This window comes from Nestor notabilis, unplaced genomic scaffold (genome assembly GCF_000696875.1).
Source record: "Nestor notabilis isolate BGI_N333 unplaced genomic scaffold, ASM69687v1 scaffold3067, whole genome shotgun sequence".
In the NCBI taxonomy this organism is placed as follows: Eukaryota; Metazoa; Chordata; class Aves; order Psittaciformes; family Psittacidae; genus Nestor; species Nestor notabilis.
Genome location: NW_009936741.1, coordinates 59,081 through 76,791, shown reverse-complemented (window position 1 = coordinate 76,791; position 17,711 = coordinate 59,081). Strand labels below are relative to the sequence as shown.

At 41.8% G+C, this 17,711-nt stretch overlaps 1 protein-coding gene across 1 annotated transcript in view; it reads left to right on the top strand.

The window, feature by feature from the left end:
* The window catches only part of FN1 (fibronectin 1), a gene marked incomplete at its 5' end in the record, with an annotated part of 53,310 nt that overhangs the window by 3,757 nt on the left and 31,842 nt on the right, over window positions 1–17,711 (top strand). Inside the window, 13 exons of the mRNA XM_010018473.1 lie at window positions 14–151; window positions 2,706–2,864; window positions 4,279–4,479; window positions 4,970–5,149; window positions 6,635–6,811; window positions 7,747–7,899; window positions 9,731–9,859; window positions 11,452–11,595; window positions 13,929–14,050; window positions 15,276–15,453; window positions 15,580–15,756; window positions 17,334–17,462; window positions 17,580–17,669. Of these exons, the coding sequence (XP_010016775.1) occupies window positions 14–151; window positions 2,706–2,864; window positions 4,279–4,479; window positions 4,970–5,149; window positions 6,635–6,811; window positions 7,747–7,899; window positions 9,731–9,859; window positions 11,452–11,595; window positions 13,929–14,050; window positions 15,276–15,453; window positions 15,580–15,756; window positions 17,334–17,462; window positions 17,580–17,669 (1,977 nt within the window). The remainder of the gene's footprint in view (window positions 1–13; window positions 152–2,705; window positions 2,865–4,278; window positions 4,480–4,969; window positions 5,150–6,634; window positions 6,812–7,746; window positions 7,900–9,730; window positions 9,860–11,451; window positions 11,596–13,928; window positions 14,051–15,275; window positions 15,454–15,579; window positions 15,757–17,333; window positions 17,463–17,579; window positions 17,670–17,711) is intronic.

Genomic DNA, 17,711 nt, shown 5'->3' with positions numbered 1-17,711 from the left:
TTCCCTCTCGCAGCTGAGCGGTGCTACGATAACACAGCCGGGACGTCCTATGTGGTCGGTGAGACCTGGGAGAAGCCCTACCAGGGCTGGATGATGGTGGATTGCACCTGCCTGGGAGAGGGCAGCGGCCGCATCACTTGCACCTCCAGAAGTAAGTGCTGGGCTGGCCCCTGCTCCTTTTTATTTATCTTGATTTTCCAACTCTGTCCTGCGTCAAAAAGAGAATGTCTTCCTTTTTCTGTCCTGTTGCATGTTAACTGTAGTTGTAGAAGGATGGCTGCCTCCTGAGAAGCAGTGGAAAATAAACTCCTCTGGGGTGAGGGGAGCTTTTACTTGTCCCATTTGCTATCTGAGGACCCGTTGGTGTGCGGGTGATCTGTACTGGTGACAGAGGATTATTTGGGGTTTGAACCTGGTTGAGAGAGAAAGGTGTAAGAAATCTGCAGCCAGCTGAGTTGCAGTTGTGCATCTCCCAGGAATCCTGTCAGGGAAACTGCTTGGTCTGCAAAATGGTGTTCAGCTTTATTTCTGAGGTAGTCTCTCCTGAGGGAGAATTAGTGATCTACTACAGCAGCAGGATCTGTCGAATTGAAATGTTGTCTTGTTTCTTCCCTTTGTTGCTGTTCAATATATACGTTAGCTAAAACATGTTTTGTCTTGTCTGCTCTACTGTCTCGCTTGTTAGTTTTTCTTGCCATTTTGTCTTCTGTGTAAACGTGCTTCAACAGGGCAGGTGACCACTTTACTTTTTACATCACTGAAGGACGTTACTGTAAATGTTCCTTTTTATTTGTATTTGCAGAGCAAACAGGGCTTTTAAAACCTAAAATCCCTTTTGTTTATCTACCTTCTGTTCCAGTTCTGTTAGGGGCAAGCTCTGTTGTGGAGCTATCATGGTTTACACCGGTTGCCTCAAGAAAGTTTAACTTTGTACCTTGCACTTTTGTCATGCAAGGTTTGGGAAATGCTTCTGCAGCCCTTAAATTGCCTTGTATTCAGTTGCCTTGGGGCACATGGATAATGGCTTTCAGCTTATATAAACAGCAGATTTCTAAAGAACTAGAACACTTAAGGAGGGTTGGGATTAAAACTGAAGATCTGAAGAGACTTGGTCAAGAAATAAGCTATAAAAATCAAACCAGCCTTGACAATATTAAGTTTGTTAAAAACACATGGGGAAAAATCATTAACTGTGAAATAGGAATGAATAAACCAGAATGTGTTGTTTGTGAATTTTGGAGGAGTTACTATTACTAATAAAAATTATTTGGCAGTGTCTTTCCTCCCATAACTTAGGTCTGCACTGTTATATTCTAGGGGAAATTGCAATATAATGACCTGTTCATTTTTCATTTTGTTTTCAAATACAATCAAATAGAGAAATTCAAATTTATGTATGTAAAATGGCAGCTATAGCCCACAAAGTGGTATGACAAGGCCAGGTTGGACAGAGCCTTGGGTGACATGGTCTAGGGTGAGGTGTCCCTGCCCATGGCAGGGGGGTTGGAACTAGGTGATCTTAAGGTCCTTTCCAACCCTAACTGTTCTATGATGCTATGATTACACTTCAGTATGTGCTGCAGTTATATATCTTCTATGGCCAGTCTTTTCCAGAATCACAGCTCATTTCTTAGGGGACATTTCAGCTTCTCATTGTCTTAACTTGAGAATCAGTGTCCATGAGACAGGCTTTTTTCACATTTGCAAAATTACATTTTGAATACTTCACCAATTTACTACTTTTATGGCAAATGCTCTATTTTTGGTCGTTTTAAGTACTGCGAATTAGTAACTTGCTTTCCACATTCTATTTCGTGTGCTCTTTCAGGGGCAATCTGGTATGATTCAATGTCCTTCCACAGTTCTTCATAAATCCCTGTTCATTGATCCATGATTATATTTGAGCCACTGTATCAAGTTGCTCTTGAATGAGAAGGTAAAATGTTGTAATGGAAGAACAACTAGTTAATCCACATGGATCTGGCATAAAGACAAAAGTAGTTTGTTATGCTGTCCTTTGAACCCATTTACTCAATTCATCAGGGGCTGTGGTTATTAAAGACAACAGGGAGATTTAGAAAAACTAATATTCTTTGTATGACATGAGCAGCTTATGTTAACTTTCCTGGAGTTTCATGTGCACTTCTGTTGGAAGAAATGGAATTTAACATGTTGCCCTCAAATAGGTTTTAGTTTCTTCCAATTGAAGTAGATTCCCAAACTTGAACTATGTATAGTATGAAATTTTCCAGCTACAAAGACTTCTGCTTTAAAAAAAAAAAAAGACATTAAAACACATTTAAGCTTTAAAGGTAGAATGGGCCTAAAATAGCTTTAAAAGTAACTAGCAGGAAGGTTTTCAATCCAGAATGTGCTTTTTCACATTGATTTTGAAGATAGCTTACCATATTCACACTGGGAATGTTACCACACTAGTTTTGACAGCATCTACAAAGATCTGGAAATAAATGGGAACTTTGCCTTAGACTAAAGCATCAGAATTTTCAGATGCTCTCAGCCTGTGCTGTGCAATGCAGGCTTTAGCATATATAAGACTTGTAATAGCGAGCTGCAAAAAATGAGGTGGGCTTTCAATAAAGGCTTTAAACGATCAGCTCATTTGAAGGTGTTGGTGGTTCAGTACTATAAATTGCATGGTGAAGCTGTTCAATGCAGGATTAGCTAACACTCATGTTTCTAAACAGATAGGTGCAATGACCATGACACCAAGACTTCCTACAGAATTGGAGATACCTGGAGCAAGAAGGATAACCGTGGAAACTTGCTTCAGTGCATCTGTACTGGAAACGGCAGAGGTGAATGGAAATGTGAAAGACACACGTCCCTGCATACGACTAGCACTGGTAAGTGGGGCATCATAGTGTGTAAGGAAGGGGAAGGGACAAGGAAAAGCACAATTTGAATGGCTAAGACTTGGAGTTGAACTGTGCCATCCTAATTTAGGGATTTTAGAGTCTTATTCAGGAAAGATCAGCAACAAAGAGGGTCAGAGTTCAAGAAATGCTCCTTGTTTGTGCATGAGTAGATAATATTAATTTATACTTTGTTTCTGCACACAAACGGGACTTGCACATACTAGATGTGATTGCCTGCACAGCCACAGAGCAGTAAATCAATTCTAGGGCCCTGCACACATAGGAACCCTGTACTAGCTTTTTGCTGGAAGCAGGGCACTTCAAGTTAATATTTGAACTTTATGTATTTGCCTCAGGGTAACTTTCTTGAAATGTCCTTAATTTAAACTCCACTGAGACCATCTGGTTTCTTTGACAAGATAAATACACCTACTAATGGTTGAGCTTTAAAACCCAGAAATGTCAGGGAATGTGTACAATGCTATTTAACACACGTTCTTTAGAAAGTTTGTAATTTTGGTATGAAATATTACCTAGTTTGTAGGTAGCATTTATTTTTTGCCTAAGGTTTGTTAAAGTCTTCAGCTTCTAAATTATTTTTTTGCCATTTTAAGGATCTAGGTTTCCTATTGGTGACTGCAATGTAAAGCTTCTCTGTTTTCCTGCAGTACCTGCACTAAATTTTTCTTGGTAAATGATCGTTAACTGTTTGGTACCAGCAGGTTAACTTCAGACTCTCAGAAGGTCTGAACTTCAAAATGCACAAAGCTTCAAGGGTGCCAGTATTTTGTTTCCATTATTATTTCCCCCTGTTTCAGCAGAGCTGAATTTATGAAGATGCCTGTGGGAATCATTAGCAAAAATTTCCATAATGTAGACAACAAACCTCTTTGTCTCCCAGTATTATTCCAAATGATAATGGGCCAAAAACTTTGATTCAGAGTTTAAGAATCCCAGAGTAAATGAATACATTTGTGGTTTATTTTTCTTTTTCAATGAAAAATTCTAAATTAGTCCTTCTTGCTTTCTCTCCCTACTTAGTTGTATTTTTTTATTGTCTTGTCACTGAGTTTGTTTTTCTATTCTACATTTCCTTCAATGAAACGGGGAAAAAAAAAGAAGTTTCTAAACTATTCCTGTGAAAAGCAGTTGACTCTCTTAATCCTTTCTAAAGCAACTCTGCAGAGGCAGAAACCAGAGGCTATCATTAGCAGAAGTGGGAGTTCTTTTAATTTTGTAGTTTGCTAAGTGGAATAACTAAAATGTGTCTAGAGAAGCTAATAGACTTGTGTCTTCAATCTGATGGAGTCCCTGAGGTTTTATTAGCTTATCATTTAATGGAAGCATTTTGTTCTTCAGCTTTGCATGTCATGTCTCACTTCTCCGCCATGTTCTACTGCAGGATCTGGCTCTCCTAGCTTCACGAATGTGCAGACTGCATTGTACCAGCTCCAGCCTCAACAGCCCCAGCCTCAGCCATATGGCCAGTGCATAACTGATAACGGAGTGGTGTACTCTGTGGGCATGCAGTGGCTCAAGACACAGGGCAGCCAGCAAATGCTTTGTACCTGCCTGGGCAATGGAGTCAGCTGCCAGGAAATAGGTATGAGTTTGTATTTAGTGCCTGTTCAGTTCAGTGAGATGTCAAGACAATTGCCCTGGAAGTTAATATTTAAGTAGAATCCTCTTATGTGTGTATCAGAACTGTCTTCTGAAGAAAATCTGCTGGAGAAAGGTGCAAGGGGTGAAAAAATAGTTGTTTTGGTTATTTAAAGCCTGGTTCTGTAGGGCAGAAACATTTCCCAGTGAGTTATATATAACATGCTGAGGGAGAAGAGAGCCCTTGGGGACCAGCATTAATAACTATTCAAATCAAGCTGCAATAATGTATGTTTGGAAAAGAATGTAAAAGAATGACACAGCTGTGGAACTAAGTCATCTGTTGGTGTGTATTGGCCCAGGTCCATGGCAGTCAGTGTGGGTTTGCGGCAGCCAGTGACTTGGCTTAGGAGGGACTATTGCTGGTTTAGAGCCCTGAGATTTGGGGATTGCCCTAAGACAGAGCCTAATGCTGTGATTTGCTTGTTTTAAAGCTGTGACCCAAACGTATGGTGGCAATTCTGATGGAGAAGCCTGTGTTCTGCCTTTCACCTACGATGGAAGGACCTTCTACTCCTGCACCACTGAAGGCCGCACCGATGGGCACTTCTGGTGCAGCACCACTTCCAACTTTGAGCAGGACAGGAGATACTCCTTCTGTACTGAGCAGAATGGTAAGTTCTTCTCAGAGGATCTTCACATGCACATGACCCTTCTGCACAGATAGAGGAAGGAACAGAGAACAGAGGGACAAGCTGCCTGAACAATTCCTGGAGCCTGGAGGGACTCTGGGCATGCCTCAGCAGCAAGGCAGTTGTGTGAACGGAGGGCTGCCCAGTGCCAGGGCATTTTTGTGCTCTTGGCTTCTTTGGAGGGTGCTCAGGGTGATACAGGGGTACCCTTTGAGTCCTGTTGTGTCTTCTCTAAGCTGATCTTAGAATGGGAGTACCTAGTCAGGGTAGAGCTTTGGTGCAAAGGATGCTTAGACTTTGGGTTTGCTTGGCTGAATTGCTAGAGCAATGCCCATATTAGGCTGGGAAGAAGGGGTTATCCATGGAGTACAGTTTGTGCAGTCCCCTGTCACTCCCTCTATCCTGACTATCTAGCCAGGTTGCCATATATAGCAGTAATCTTAGTGTGATTTATGATCACTGATCAAGAGCTGGTGCATGACTAACACAGCAGCATTCCCTCTTCTCTGTGGATGGTTAGTGTTCCCTTCAAAGCACAGATCTACCTGTGTGGTTGCACTTCCTGGGAAGCCCATCAGACATCCATGGAACAATCCAGGCAGCTTCTCTGGGATCTGATCTTGGAGAGAATTTTTCACATTCCCACATGAAAATACCACTTTTTACACTGCATAGCTTTATTTTTCTTTTAACTTTCTTGTACTTCAGCTGTTTCTTCTAACAAAAGTGAAGACTTCCTCTGCAGTACATACAATATTCTTTCTTAAAAAAACCCACCCCAAAACAACCCAAACACTGTCCCTGTCTGTGCACACATTCTTGTTTGAGTGAGGCTTCTTGTGATATACTGTGGAGAATGAGAAATATCAATATAGAAAAACCTCACCAAAAGCCTCCTTGTTCTCCATTAACTGTAAAGCAGAGTTGCTCAAGAGGTGAGCAGTTCAGGTAGATTACAGCCCTCTTTCCACTGCTGCTTGCAAAACATGTAGCTTCTAACCTGTGGAGAGGTTTTGACTTGTCCTGTTATACATAACTGAATTGTAACCCTCTCCTGAGGGCTAACACTTTGCTTTAAGCCAAAGGGCACAACTGAGTAATAGCCTCAGTGAGATAACACAGGTATGCTGAGAACTGAGAGTTTATTTGATTCCCTAGACCTTGGCACAAAGGGTCTACAAAGCTACTTCCCAAACACAGTAAGCTTTGGATTTTGCTATTCCCCAGGAATTCCCATGGCTGGCTCCATAACTCCTTCCAAAGCAATGTTTGAACTAAGCTGACCTTGTGCAAGGCTTATGTTTCCAGATCTGAATTAATTAAAGCCAAGAAAAGAGGCCTGTGGATAATATACAGGGTACACATGGGAAAAAGTAGTTCTGGTTGTTTGTTTTCCAAGCTTTTCCATGCACGCTAAGGGAGAGTGCAGGCTTCATTTGCATCTGTTTTCTTTTCACTTTTGTACAGTTTTGGTCCAGACGCGTGGTGGCAATTCCAATGGTGCTCTGTGCCACTTCCCCTTCCTGTATAACAACCGCAACTACACTGACTGTACTTCTGAGGGGCGAAGAGACAACATGAAGTGGTGTGGAACCACCGAGAACTATGATGCTGACCAGAAATTTGGGTTCTGCCCTATGGCTGGTAAGGCTGAGAACCATAAAGGGATTTTGGACTACCTGTAAGTGGTTCTTTGAGCTGGAAAGTAGAGAGCTGTCTGTCATTGGTCAGTTATTGATGACTTCCAGTGAGCTGCATTCAAAACCAAGACCCTTTAAGACATTTCTGAAGTTTCATTTTGTCTTTTTTCCCCACTGATCACCTCTAGTACAGACCTAGGCAATGCCAGGAGAAGGCAATTTTCATTACTTCTCTGCTACAAGTCAGTGGTAGGCACGCTTCTCAGCTAGTGGAAACTGGTGTAGATCCATTAGAGAGCTTTGTAGCAAGTGAGGGTTTTATCTTTCACCTACCAAAGCTTCTCCCTCATGGTTCATCACTTCCTTTTGCTGGATCTGTGATTAGGAGTATGTCTGTACTTAAAGTATCAGTGTGTTACCCTGTAAATGGCAAATTTCAATATTTCAATTCAAAATCAATACTGTAGTCCATTCCTCAATTCATGCTTATCTCTGTGATGCCAGTAAGGGGACATGTGGGAGGGAATGTTACTACCAATTCTTAAATGGAAGGCTTTTGGTAACTAATGGCTATGTAGCATCTGAGTCCTTAAACAGCTTGTGGAACATGTGAGTCTTCAGATGGCTATGTTCATATAAAGGCATGTATGTAACAAGAACTGATTCTTTCATGTAGCACCTCTTGAACATAGTACAGAAGCTATTTCTAGTAGCTTTCAAATGAGAATTAAAATGAATGAGCCCCTACAAGGAATCTGCATTTAGAGAATATCATCATCCAGCAAAAATGCTATTTGAAATTGAGTGAGTGCCTAAAGCTTCCTTGTTAAGATGCAGAAACCACTACACAGTATAAAGGGACATTGCAAATGGTCTAAGCCCTCAAGACCTTGTTAATTCTGGCCACATAAAGTGTGCTCTTGCTTTCTTCTCAACCAGCCCATGAAGAAATCTGCACAACCAATGATGGTGTCATGTACCGTGTTGGAGACCAGTGGGATAAACAGCACGATATGGGCCATATGATGAGATGTACTTGTGTAGGAAATGGCCGTGGAGAATGGACATGCATTGCCTATTCACAGCTCAGAGGTACTGATTCTCATGTTGATGTCACCACTTTAGTCTTAGGTGTTTGTGGGTGGGATAAATTGCTTTTCTTTTCCATCATTGTGAGTTTCAGTGTGCAAGAACTATATATTGAGCTTTTCTCTGGAGCAGAAAGAGAATCACAGGAGCAAAGTTCCTGTCTTGTCTGTGTAGTGGAAAAATACTATTTCAGCCTTTGCATGCTAGCAAGTGGAGGCAAAACTTGGTTCACTTGGTCAGTAGGTATCTCTACCCACTTTTGTCTGCATTTAGGAATTAGCATCACCGGGACTTTATGGAGAGCTTGGTAGAAGCTCTTCCCCTGCTCAGGAACAGACAGAACTCCAGACTAGTCTGAAGTTTGAATGCAGAACTGTTCTGTTTTATTGTTCTGCAGTAAAATTTTCAATTCCTCTGTGCTGGATTAGCCCTTTGCTGGCTAATCTATATGAGAAGTTGGCAGGACAGCACTGAGATTACTCTTATTTATTTACTTATTTATATGAGTGGTCCAAGCAGAGAAGTGCTTAAGCAATACCAAAAAAAGAAAACTTAAAAGCACAGACATTTGATCATCCTACAGCTAGCTCACAGCATTGGCTTCATGTCTGGAAAAGGCAGGGGGGTTGCTGTCAAGCAGCCAAGAAAGGATTCTTAACACCACTGCTGAAATGGGATATAATTTATAGGGAAAAGCTCACTCAAGGGCTTTGGAAGGGTTTTTTTAATGTGTTTCCCTCACAGCAATGAGAAACGCACTGCTAAAAGTTCTGGTCTGTGAAACTCCTTTTTCCACATACACAGCTAGTTCTCTGCAGTTTCATTCTAGAGTTAAAGTGGTCTTTCTTGATGAGGAGGGTAGAGATACTTTGCTTTTTCAAAAGGCAAAGGTTATCCAAGTAGAGCTGTTTAAACAGAGCAGCCAGAGAAGGTCTTTGGCACCCATAGGAGGATCTGAACTGCTTGGTTTATCCTGACACCATGCCCGTGGTGTGGGAAAGTATGATGGGGAATGAAAGCCTGGAATTAACTGAGTTGCTTCCCCAAGGACAGATGGTCTGTGATTGACGCCGGAACTGAATTTGGGTCTCTTGGGCCCCAGTTAACAAAACAACATGCTTCTGGGGTGGTTTGCGTGTTTATTTTGTCTTTCTGCTCCTTGCTGTGATTAGGTTGGTGGTAGGAATTCTGGGCCAGATCTCAGGTTGACATGTTGCCATTGAACCTAACTGACACCACAGTACTTAAGCATGGAGTGTGTTTACTGTGTTTTGAGGGAATAGTAGATTAGTAAGCACCAGTAGCATCTCGAATGTGTAATAGATCTGCTCCTGTCTTCAGATTACTACAAAGTGTAGCAGAGATACCACAAAGAAGAACTAACATCTTCACGCTGTCACTCTGATGGGTATATTTGTAAATGTGAAGTAGCCCTTCTCTCCATGGGTAGTTCTAATGATCTCACATCAGTGAGAGAGTTAGTGTGCTGGTTTAGATTTTCTTTCATATGTGGAATCTGTCAAAAGGAGCAACCAGACAGTTCTGTAGTTTGAGCAACATCCCCTACTTTGGACTGCATCCTACAGACCTCTTTTCTGCCAGTGTTGCTTGTTTGCATACTGCTGATAAACGTACCTGGGAGCAGTGGTGTGTGTGCAGCACTAACCTGTGGTGATCACAGATAGTAGGAGGGCTCCCTTTTGCTTGAATGGAGTTTCTCATGGTCAGTCTCTGTAAGCTGAGCAGGAGGAGGGAACGATGTGCCAAGCAGAGGGATTTTGTGTTAATGTTTAGAGCTCTTGCTGATAAACTGTCTCTGCTCTTTCTCAAACAGACCAGTGCATTGTGGATGGTATCACCTATGATGTGAACCAGACCTTCCACAAGCGTCATGAGGAAGGGCATATGTTGAACTGCACATGCTTTGGCCAGGGCCGGGGTAGATGGAAATGTGATCCTGTTGGTAAGTCACCAGCTGTTCCCACATGCCAAATGCACTCTGTGGCTAAGTAGAAACTGATTATGGTATGGTGAAACTGGTGTGTACATTTGGGCCCAGTCTTTGCCCACTTTCTGTCCTGAATTGCACAACTGCAAAACTAGAAGAAGCACTGGATATGCTGGACAGTAGGTGAAAGGACATTTGTAGTTTTAAGGACATAAGCTTGGGTTATCAGACATGCTGCAGAAGCAGTTAGTGATGATGCAGTCGTAATGGATCCTGTCAACATAACTCTTAAATGTAGCAGGTTGTGGTAACAGGGAACATTGGCCCTTGACTGGGTGATTTGGCTGAATTCTGGTACCTGAGGTGTTGGTCAAGCAGGCAGGGCTCTCAGAGTGATGAAACAACATGCAGCTAGGCACTGATGCTAGGATCAGTTTTCTTTCTCTACCTGAAAATCTTTAGGTCTCCTCATTGGACTGAGAGAGGAGCACCAGCATATATTAACTTACTTTGGACTAAATTGATTTTTTTGGCTGCCCTTTGTTCTGGCAAAGAGAAGGCTCAGGATGAGAACATGTGTTAATAGCACTCTGGAGGTTAGCTAAAACCATCATGGTTCTCTGCAGAAATGAGATTTCATCTCTTCTGTCTCCCCTTCCCTAGTGAGCCTCAGTTGGAAGATAAGACCTAGCTGTTTGGCTTGCAATTACTAAATTCAGGAGAACTTCAAACTATTTCCAAGAAAATCTGATTTATTTACAGTAATATCTGTACAGGTTTACTGGAGGAACTTGGATTGTAAAGCTCCTGAAAATTACTACTTTGGAAGAAGGGGAGGGAAAATTATTTCAGCTATCTGTAAAAGTGCAATCAGTTCAATTTCGTTGTCTCACTCTGAAAAAGGCTCCTATTTATCCAAGCAAGCATAATACAGTTCTCACTGTAAATTTCCAATGAGCCAGAAACACAGGCATAAGTCAGATTAGAAAGTGTACCCAAGTTCTTGGACCGTGTTGCATTTACACTAGCTAAGCTGATTTCAGGATTTGATCTGTCCTCCCTTGGTTTATAAAATGGTAAATCTGGAAAGACTCTGATGAAAACTAATGGGGGACTTCCTATTATAAATTATTCTGAAGATTCTAAAGATTTCTGCTCAAGCCAGTAGGAATTTTGCCATTGATTTCCATGAGAGCAGCATGGTTTAGCTTTCGGTGAGACATGAACTTAGTTGACTGGAGCAGAGCTGGGCTCCACAATAGATAGTTCAGACTAAATCCTTTCTTGAAGGAAAGTCACCCCAGTGACTTCCCTGGGAAGTTTGCTGGGTGGACAGCTTGTGCTTAACAGTATCTGAAGAAATGCATCACAGCTGAATTAGCCCCCTAGTATCTAAGTTAACACATGCAGTGGTACATCAAGAACTTTGATCTGAGATTCAATTTCTGTTGCCACTTTTTCTTCTTGTGTAACTATGCTTGCAAATAAACATTGGTGTTACATTTCTTTGCCTAAAAGTCTCATGATTTACTCTTCTGTGTTTGGCATAGGTATTCACTTTATTTTCTGTAATGCGCAGTGGTTAATTGTCTCTTCTGTGCCTTTAGATCAGTGCCAGGACTCAGAGACCCGTACCTTTTACCAAATCGGAGATTCATGGGAGAAGTACGTCCATGGGGTCAGATACCAGTGCTATTGCTATGGTCGTGGTATTGGAGAATGGCATTGTCAGCCTCTGCAGACCTATCCTGGTAAGAAACCCAAATCATCTGCTGAGTTATACTTGAGGAAAGCAAATTTTCCACCCTTCAACCTGTTCAGGTTTCCTTTTTAAACAGAACCATTTCTCTCTCTTTCTTGGCAAGCACAAAGAGGTGTCATGATTAGAAAGAGGAGTTGAGGCATTAACAGCTATTCCTGATGCCAGGGTTACTTTAGAGAATGACTATCAGTTCACATAACTTGGGTTTGCATTTCCTCTTGGTGCTTAGCAATATCATGTCTGCAACCTTCAGTTTCTATTGCTTAGAACTCTAACGTGTGTAGTGTTTCCTTTTTCACTCACTACAGAAGCAAAATCCAGCATGGAATGAAGCATTTTTCCTGATCAGTGCCCTGAAGAAATTAAATATTTGGACTTCTGTTTGCCCAGTCAGTTCCAGGAAATCTTTATAGGGACGGGCAATGCCTGTTTGTTGGCTTGTTCTATTCCAGTTTCCTGATCAGAACATAATAAGGAGAACCTCTCTACTTTCTTGTTCAAGGTTGCAACTGCCACTGTTTTCGTTTGCTGTTAATTAAGGTTGTGTTTGGGCTCAGCACAAGGAGAAGGCTGTGCTTATGTCACTGGTTCCCCAACCAGTCTCTGAGCATAAACATGGAGGAACCACAAAAAGATGAAATATAGCAGCTTCAATGCTGAGGTGATTCTCTGCTTTTATATCAAGATAGGTTAAGAAGAGTCTGTCCTACTCATTAGCTGTGATATATTTGTACCCCAAGTGCCCTGTAAGTTAAGAAGGGGAAGGTGAAGCTCATTCAGCAAGGGGGTTTTAATATCATGCTCCTGCTATAGAAGGGGAATAGCCCCTTTGAAGTTTATTGCAACTACGTGCTTCACATAAATAAGGTACCTCTTCCCTGTGACTGGCTTCACTCACATCATATAGAAGGTCTTTGCACCAGCATCCTATTGAACCTGACCTGTACTCAGCAGTGCTGTCAGTGAACTGGCTGCATTTCTATCTGTGGCCAGCTAGTAAGCCAGAGGCAAGGCAAAAGAACACTTGGCAGCCAGAACTGTGTGGACTTGCCTTTCTTTGGGGCAGCAAACTAAGGAGGGCAAGAACAGGAAGCAGGACTTCTTTGAACTTTTTTCTTGAGTTTCTTACTGGAGCTTGCTGAAATTCATTGACTCCTAACAGACTGCTTAAACTAACATCTCCCTGAGCTATGTGAAATATGCATGCCTCCAGACTGGAGACCAGGGCTTTGGGCTTCTTTAGACACAAGAGTAACTGAAAATGTGTAAATAAACCAAATCTAATGCTTCTGATTGTAGGTTTGGGGTTAGGTGAGCTTTGAAATTTTCTGCGTGTGTGCACAGGTTTGTTTTCCTGGAAGTCTGGTTAAATATGAAGCATGTATATATGTTACACAGTTGTCCAAATAAATTATAATTAGAAATGTTGAGAGTAGGGGAAGAGTGAAGGTATTTAATGGCTAAAATGAGACACTTCCTTGCAGGTTCCAGGGTTCTCTTTGCTGGGATTTTCTGAGAATTAACATGAGGACAGTGCTGCTTGAGTGTTCAGTGACATCTTCCTAGCAAGGCTAGGAGGGAGTGAAAAGAAAACCATGGGATCACAGAACCTCTTCTTCTCTACTGGAGGGCTTTGTGGAGCTCAGCCTGATCTAACTAAATGCAATCAGTATTCTTAAGCATTAGAGCACTGCTGAACTTGTATTTTCATGAGTTTCGGGGCCTGATTTGTCTCAGGACTTCCACCAACCCTTCTGATGTGGTTGTGTGCAGAAGACTTGCCTCATGGAGTTCTCCACAGTGTCATGAAAATTCAGTGTTTCAAAACAACTGATAAAGAAAATCAGTGCAACAGTAAAAGCCTAGTGTCTAGGGTGTATGCAATGACAGATCAGGAGTTTGCCCTCACCATGCCACAAGATTAGACTGCGTTTGGCAGACATTTCTCATCTGTTCCCTGCTCCCACTGCAGGAGATATTAATTGATGAAAGTAGGTAGTTGCTGAGAAGCTCCCTCTCTTTGGACAATGTAGCTTTGCTTTGTAGACTTTTTCTATACTGGACTGCTCCAGTTCTCTCTTTCATTGATAGCTCACAGGAAATTAACCCAAACAGGGGATGTGAATTCCCCCCCAGAATGTATTCTAATTCATCAGTTTTCTAAGTGGTATTGAAGCACTGAGGGTAGCAAGACAATATCATTCATTTCCTGTGTATAGCAATAATGTGAGCTGTGCAACTTTCTTCCTTTTTGATGACTCCACAAAGAAGGAAGAAGAAAAACATCTCCAGCATGTTAAAAATGGCGATTCTTTTTTCCAGGGTCATCTGGGCCTGTTCAGGTGATCATCACAGAGAGCACGAACCAGCCAAACTCTCACCCCATCCAGTGGAACGCTCCTGAACGATCTCACATCACCAAGTACATCTTGCGCTGGAGACCTGTGAGTGCCACATGCGTCATCATTTGTCCATCAAAAATAATTTCTTTTTTGGCTTTTTGTGATGTCTGGAAGAAGAGACTGACACTATTTCAGCAAATTTTAGTTGCTAATTCAGTGTCCTTGTCCTGTTGAGGTCAACAGTTACTCTGAGGATCAAAGACAAGTGCTGTATAAACACTTGATGTTTTCCTGCTCAAATTTTAATGGTCATTGTGTTCATGAAGTATCTTATTAACCAAAGCACTAGCACAATAAGCAGACAAGTTTATATCCTTCCTCACTTTAAGTAATGTAAATCCTTGTGGAAGTTTCTTCATCCTAAGAAACATTGTTCTAGGTACCATGTGCATGCCGAAAGACAACTGGGATAGATTTTATCCTATCAATGAGGAGGTAAAAATGAGTAGGATATTCAGATATAAACAGCTTGCATAGGATTAAATAAACAGTCATCTCCCATCCTCTCTAATGTCTAAACCAAAGCTGCTTAACCACTTCTCGTTGGCTCATTCATATTTGAGGAATGATTCAGTTTAACCAAGGTAGATGAGTTGTGTTACAGATCCCCTGAGTGCATCTTCACAAAAGACCACTTAATGATTAAGAACATTAGTACCTTAATGCTGCCTGTTATTAAAAGAACAATAGAGGCCCTGATCCAAAGCCATTAAAGGCACTAGATTCTTTTTACTGACTTCAGTGTATCTTGGATCAAGGCCTGAATGAAATGGACTTTAAAGCGCTGAAGTACAAACCTCAGAGGATGGAGCATTACTTTAGAGCTTCCCATAGAGTTCAAACACAGGGTAGGTGGGAAGAACTTTTCTCTATATTGTTTTCAGATGATGGCTTAGGGTGTTACTGTGAACAGCCTTCAAATAGGCATTTTCCAGCTATTCCTTCATGCCTTACTATGTTTTTGATAAAGGAATGAGTTTAGTTTATATATTACAAATAATTTTCCTTTTAAAGGAAGAAAGTTCGAAGCTAGATTGTTTTTCAGTTTACCCCAGTAAAACTTGATCACCCAAAATGTCATTGGCCCTGCTTCCTGGCATACTTTTCTCATCTCCTTTGACTTGATTCCATCTGTGCATTAGCTATTCCAGCCATACCTGTGCTTGAATATCAGAGTACTTGATAAGTATGTAGCAGATTCATCACTACATACACCTTCTTGCAGGCTAGGGAGTCTCTCACTATATGACTGGCCTTGCTCTTGCAGAAAAACTCTGGAAGGCAGTGGAAGGAAGCCACTGTTCCTGGCTACCAGAACTCCTACACCATCTCAGGCCTGAAGCCTGGTGTCATATATGAAGGACAGCTCATCAGTGTTCAGCAGTATGGCCATAAAGAAGTCACCCGCTTTGATTTTACCACAACCAGCACCACAGCAGTGACAAGTAAGTTGAACAGCAGGGCCATGCAAAGAAGCAGAATCTCCTTCACCTAAGTCTTCTTTTCGTGCATCCCAGTTAACACAGAAGTAGTAATGGTTAATTAAACCTCTCCTGTTTTATCTCTTGTAGGCAACACTGTCTCAGGAGAGACAACTCTTCTTCCTCCTATGGTTGCTACGTCAGAGTCAGTCACTGAAATCACATCCAACAGCTTTGTTGTCTCCTGGGTTTCTGCATCTGACACAGTCTCTGGATTCCGTGTTGAGTATGAGCTGAGTGAGGAGGGTGATGAGCCACAGTATCTTGGTGAGACAATATCTGAGTGTACTAGAGCAAAGCACTGCTGACTGTTCTCTGCGACAATCAGAATAGTGAGGATCTCCCTGGCTTTCAGTAAGATTCAATAGGATATGAGCATGGTGGGACTAGCTCAGATTAAAAGCTCACTTAGTTCATTGTCTTTTTTCCATCAATGACCGTAAGTTCATGTTCAAGGAAGACTATGGGAACAAGACAAGTATATGGCAATACCCCCTCAGAATACTGTCCCAGATCCTGCAGAGGAAAACTCCCTGAACCAGAGGTGGTGGATTTGTATTAACTGTGGATAGATATATTTATTATTTTTAGCTCTGAATTTGTCCAGTCTTTTTTTCCTTTTGAAATCATGTAAATTTAGTAGCATCCACAGCATCCTGAAGTGAACAGCAGTGCAGATGAGAAGAGAACCAAATATGTTTTTTGAACTTGCAGCCTGGCTAATTTCCTTTGCTGTACCTTTGTCCTTCCATCCAAACAGACGGAGAGAAATCTTTCCCAAATGTCCTCTCTTGGCTACTTGTCATCTCATATCTGTTCCAGTCCACTCTGTCAGTTGTTTTGTTTCAATTGGATCTTCCTTATCTTTGATAATGTGATAACTTACCTAAGCCACAAAACCAGTTAAAGGCACTGGACTCAGACCTAGGCATTGAATCTGCTTTTCTAACATCTATTGTAGAGCCTGTGCCACTACACATAATTTCATCTTATCTTCTTTTTCCTAATTTCCTGTCTTAACAATAGTAATAGCAATATCTCACAAGGATTTGAGGTTATAATAGTTATTCAGACATGAGTGTGATAGACACATGGGAAAAAGACCTAATAATTCTCCCTGCACTGTTGCTTTCCTGAACTCTCAGCTTGGACTCATGAGCAGAAGTGACTTACACTGGGACTGCCAGCACTGTCACCACCTTTCTTGTCTGCACAGTGGCTGCCCAGACAGCTGAGCTGTGTTGTGAAGCAGCTCCTGAGCTCATCTGTCTACAGAAAGTGGTTTCTAGGCAAATTGAAAGGCAATTCCCAGTTCCCCTTAAGATGCTTGGCTTCAGTCTGGCCAGTACGGAGCTGCTTCATGGAGAATTTCCTACATCTGGCATGTAGGTGGACATCTGGGGGAAAGGGAGAGGGGAGAGAAGTTCATCAGCCCTCCTAATGTATTCTTCTCTACTCATGAGTCAGTCTTTCCACATAACCTCTTCATGTGAAAATTTTTCCATAGATTTCTGTATTGAAAATGCAATTTCAGGGGATGAAATGACTACTCAGCTGAGATGGCGTAATGCCAGCAATGTGCAGCTCACATTACCCTGCTATAGCATGCATCAAGCCGTGCTGTCCTAGGTGTTGTCTGCCTGCTGAGCGTGGAGACCTTGTCCAACTTCTCTACACAATTTCTCTGATGTGAACTAAAGACACAGTGCAGCACAGTTGCTATCTTATTGCAGGAATACTGAGATTCAGCCAAGATTAGAACAGAGAAGTCTCATTTATTTCACTGGAGAGAAAGCAAGAAGATAGGATTGCTAAGGCAATTTTTTCTTTCCTGCCTTCCTTAGATCTTCCAAGCACAGCCACTTCTGTCAACATCCCTGACTTGCTTCCTGGACGCAAATATATTGTTAATGTCTACCAAATCTCTGAAGAAGGAGAGCAGAATCTGATCCTGTCTACTTCACAGACTACAGGTATGTGTGGGTGGGTGGTGCTGCACTTTGAAAGCTGTTTCTGTTGTATGCTCAATAACTTTTTGTTATCTTCTATCCTCACGCTTGCTGGCCTCTTCTTTTTTCTCCCTTAAACAGCTCCTGATGCACCTCCTGATCACACTGTGGAAAGTGTGGATGACACATCAATTGTCATTAGCTGGAGCAGACCACAGGCTCCAATCACAGGTTTGTTAGTTGGAGTGCACCTCTTTTGCATTATTGCTAGAA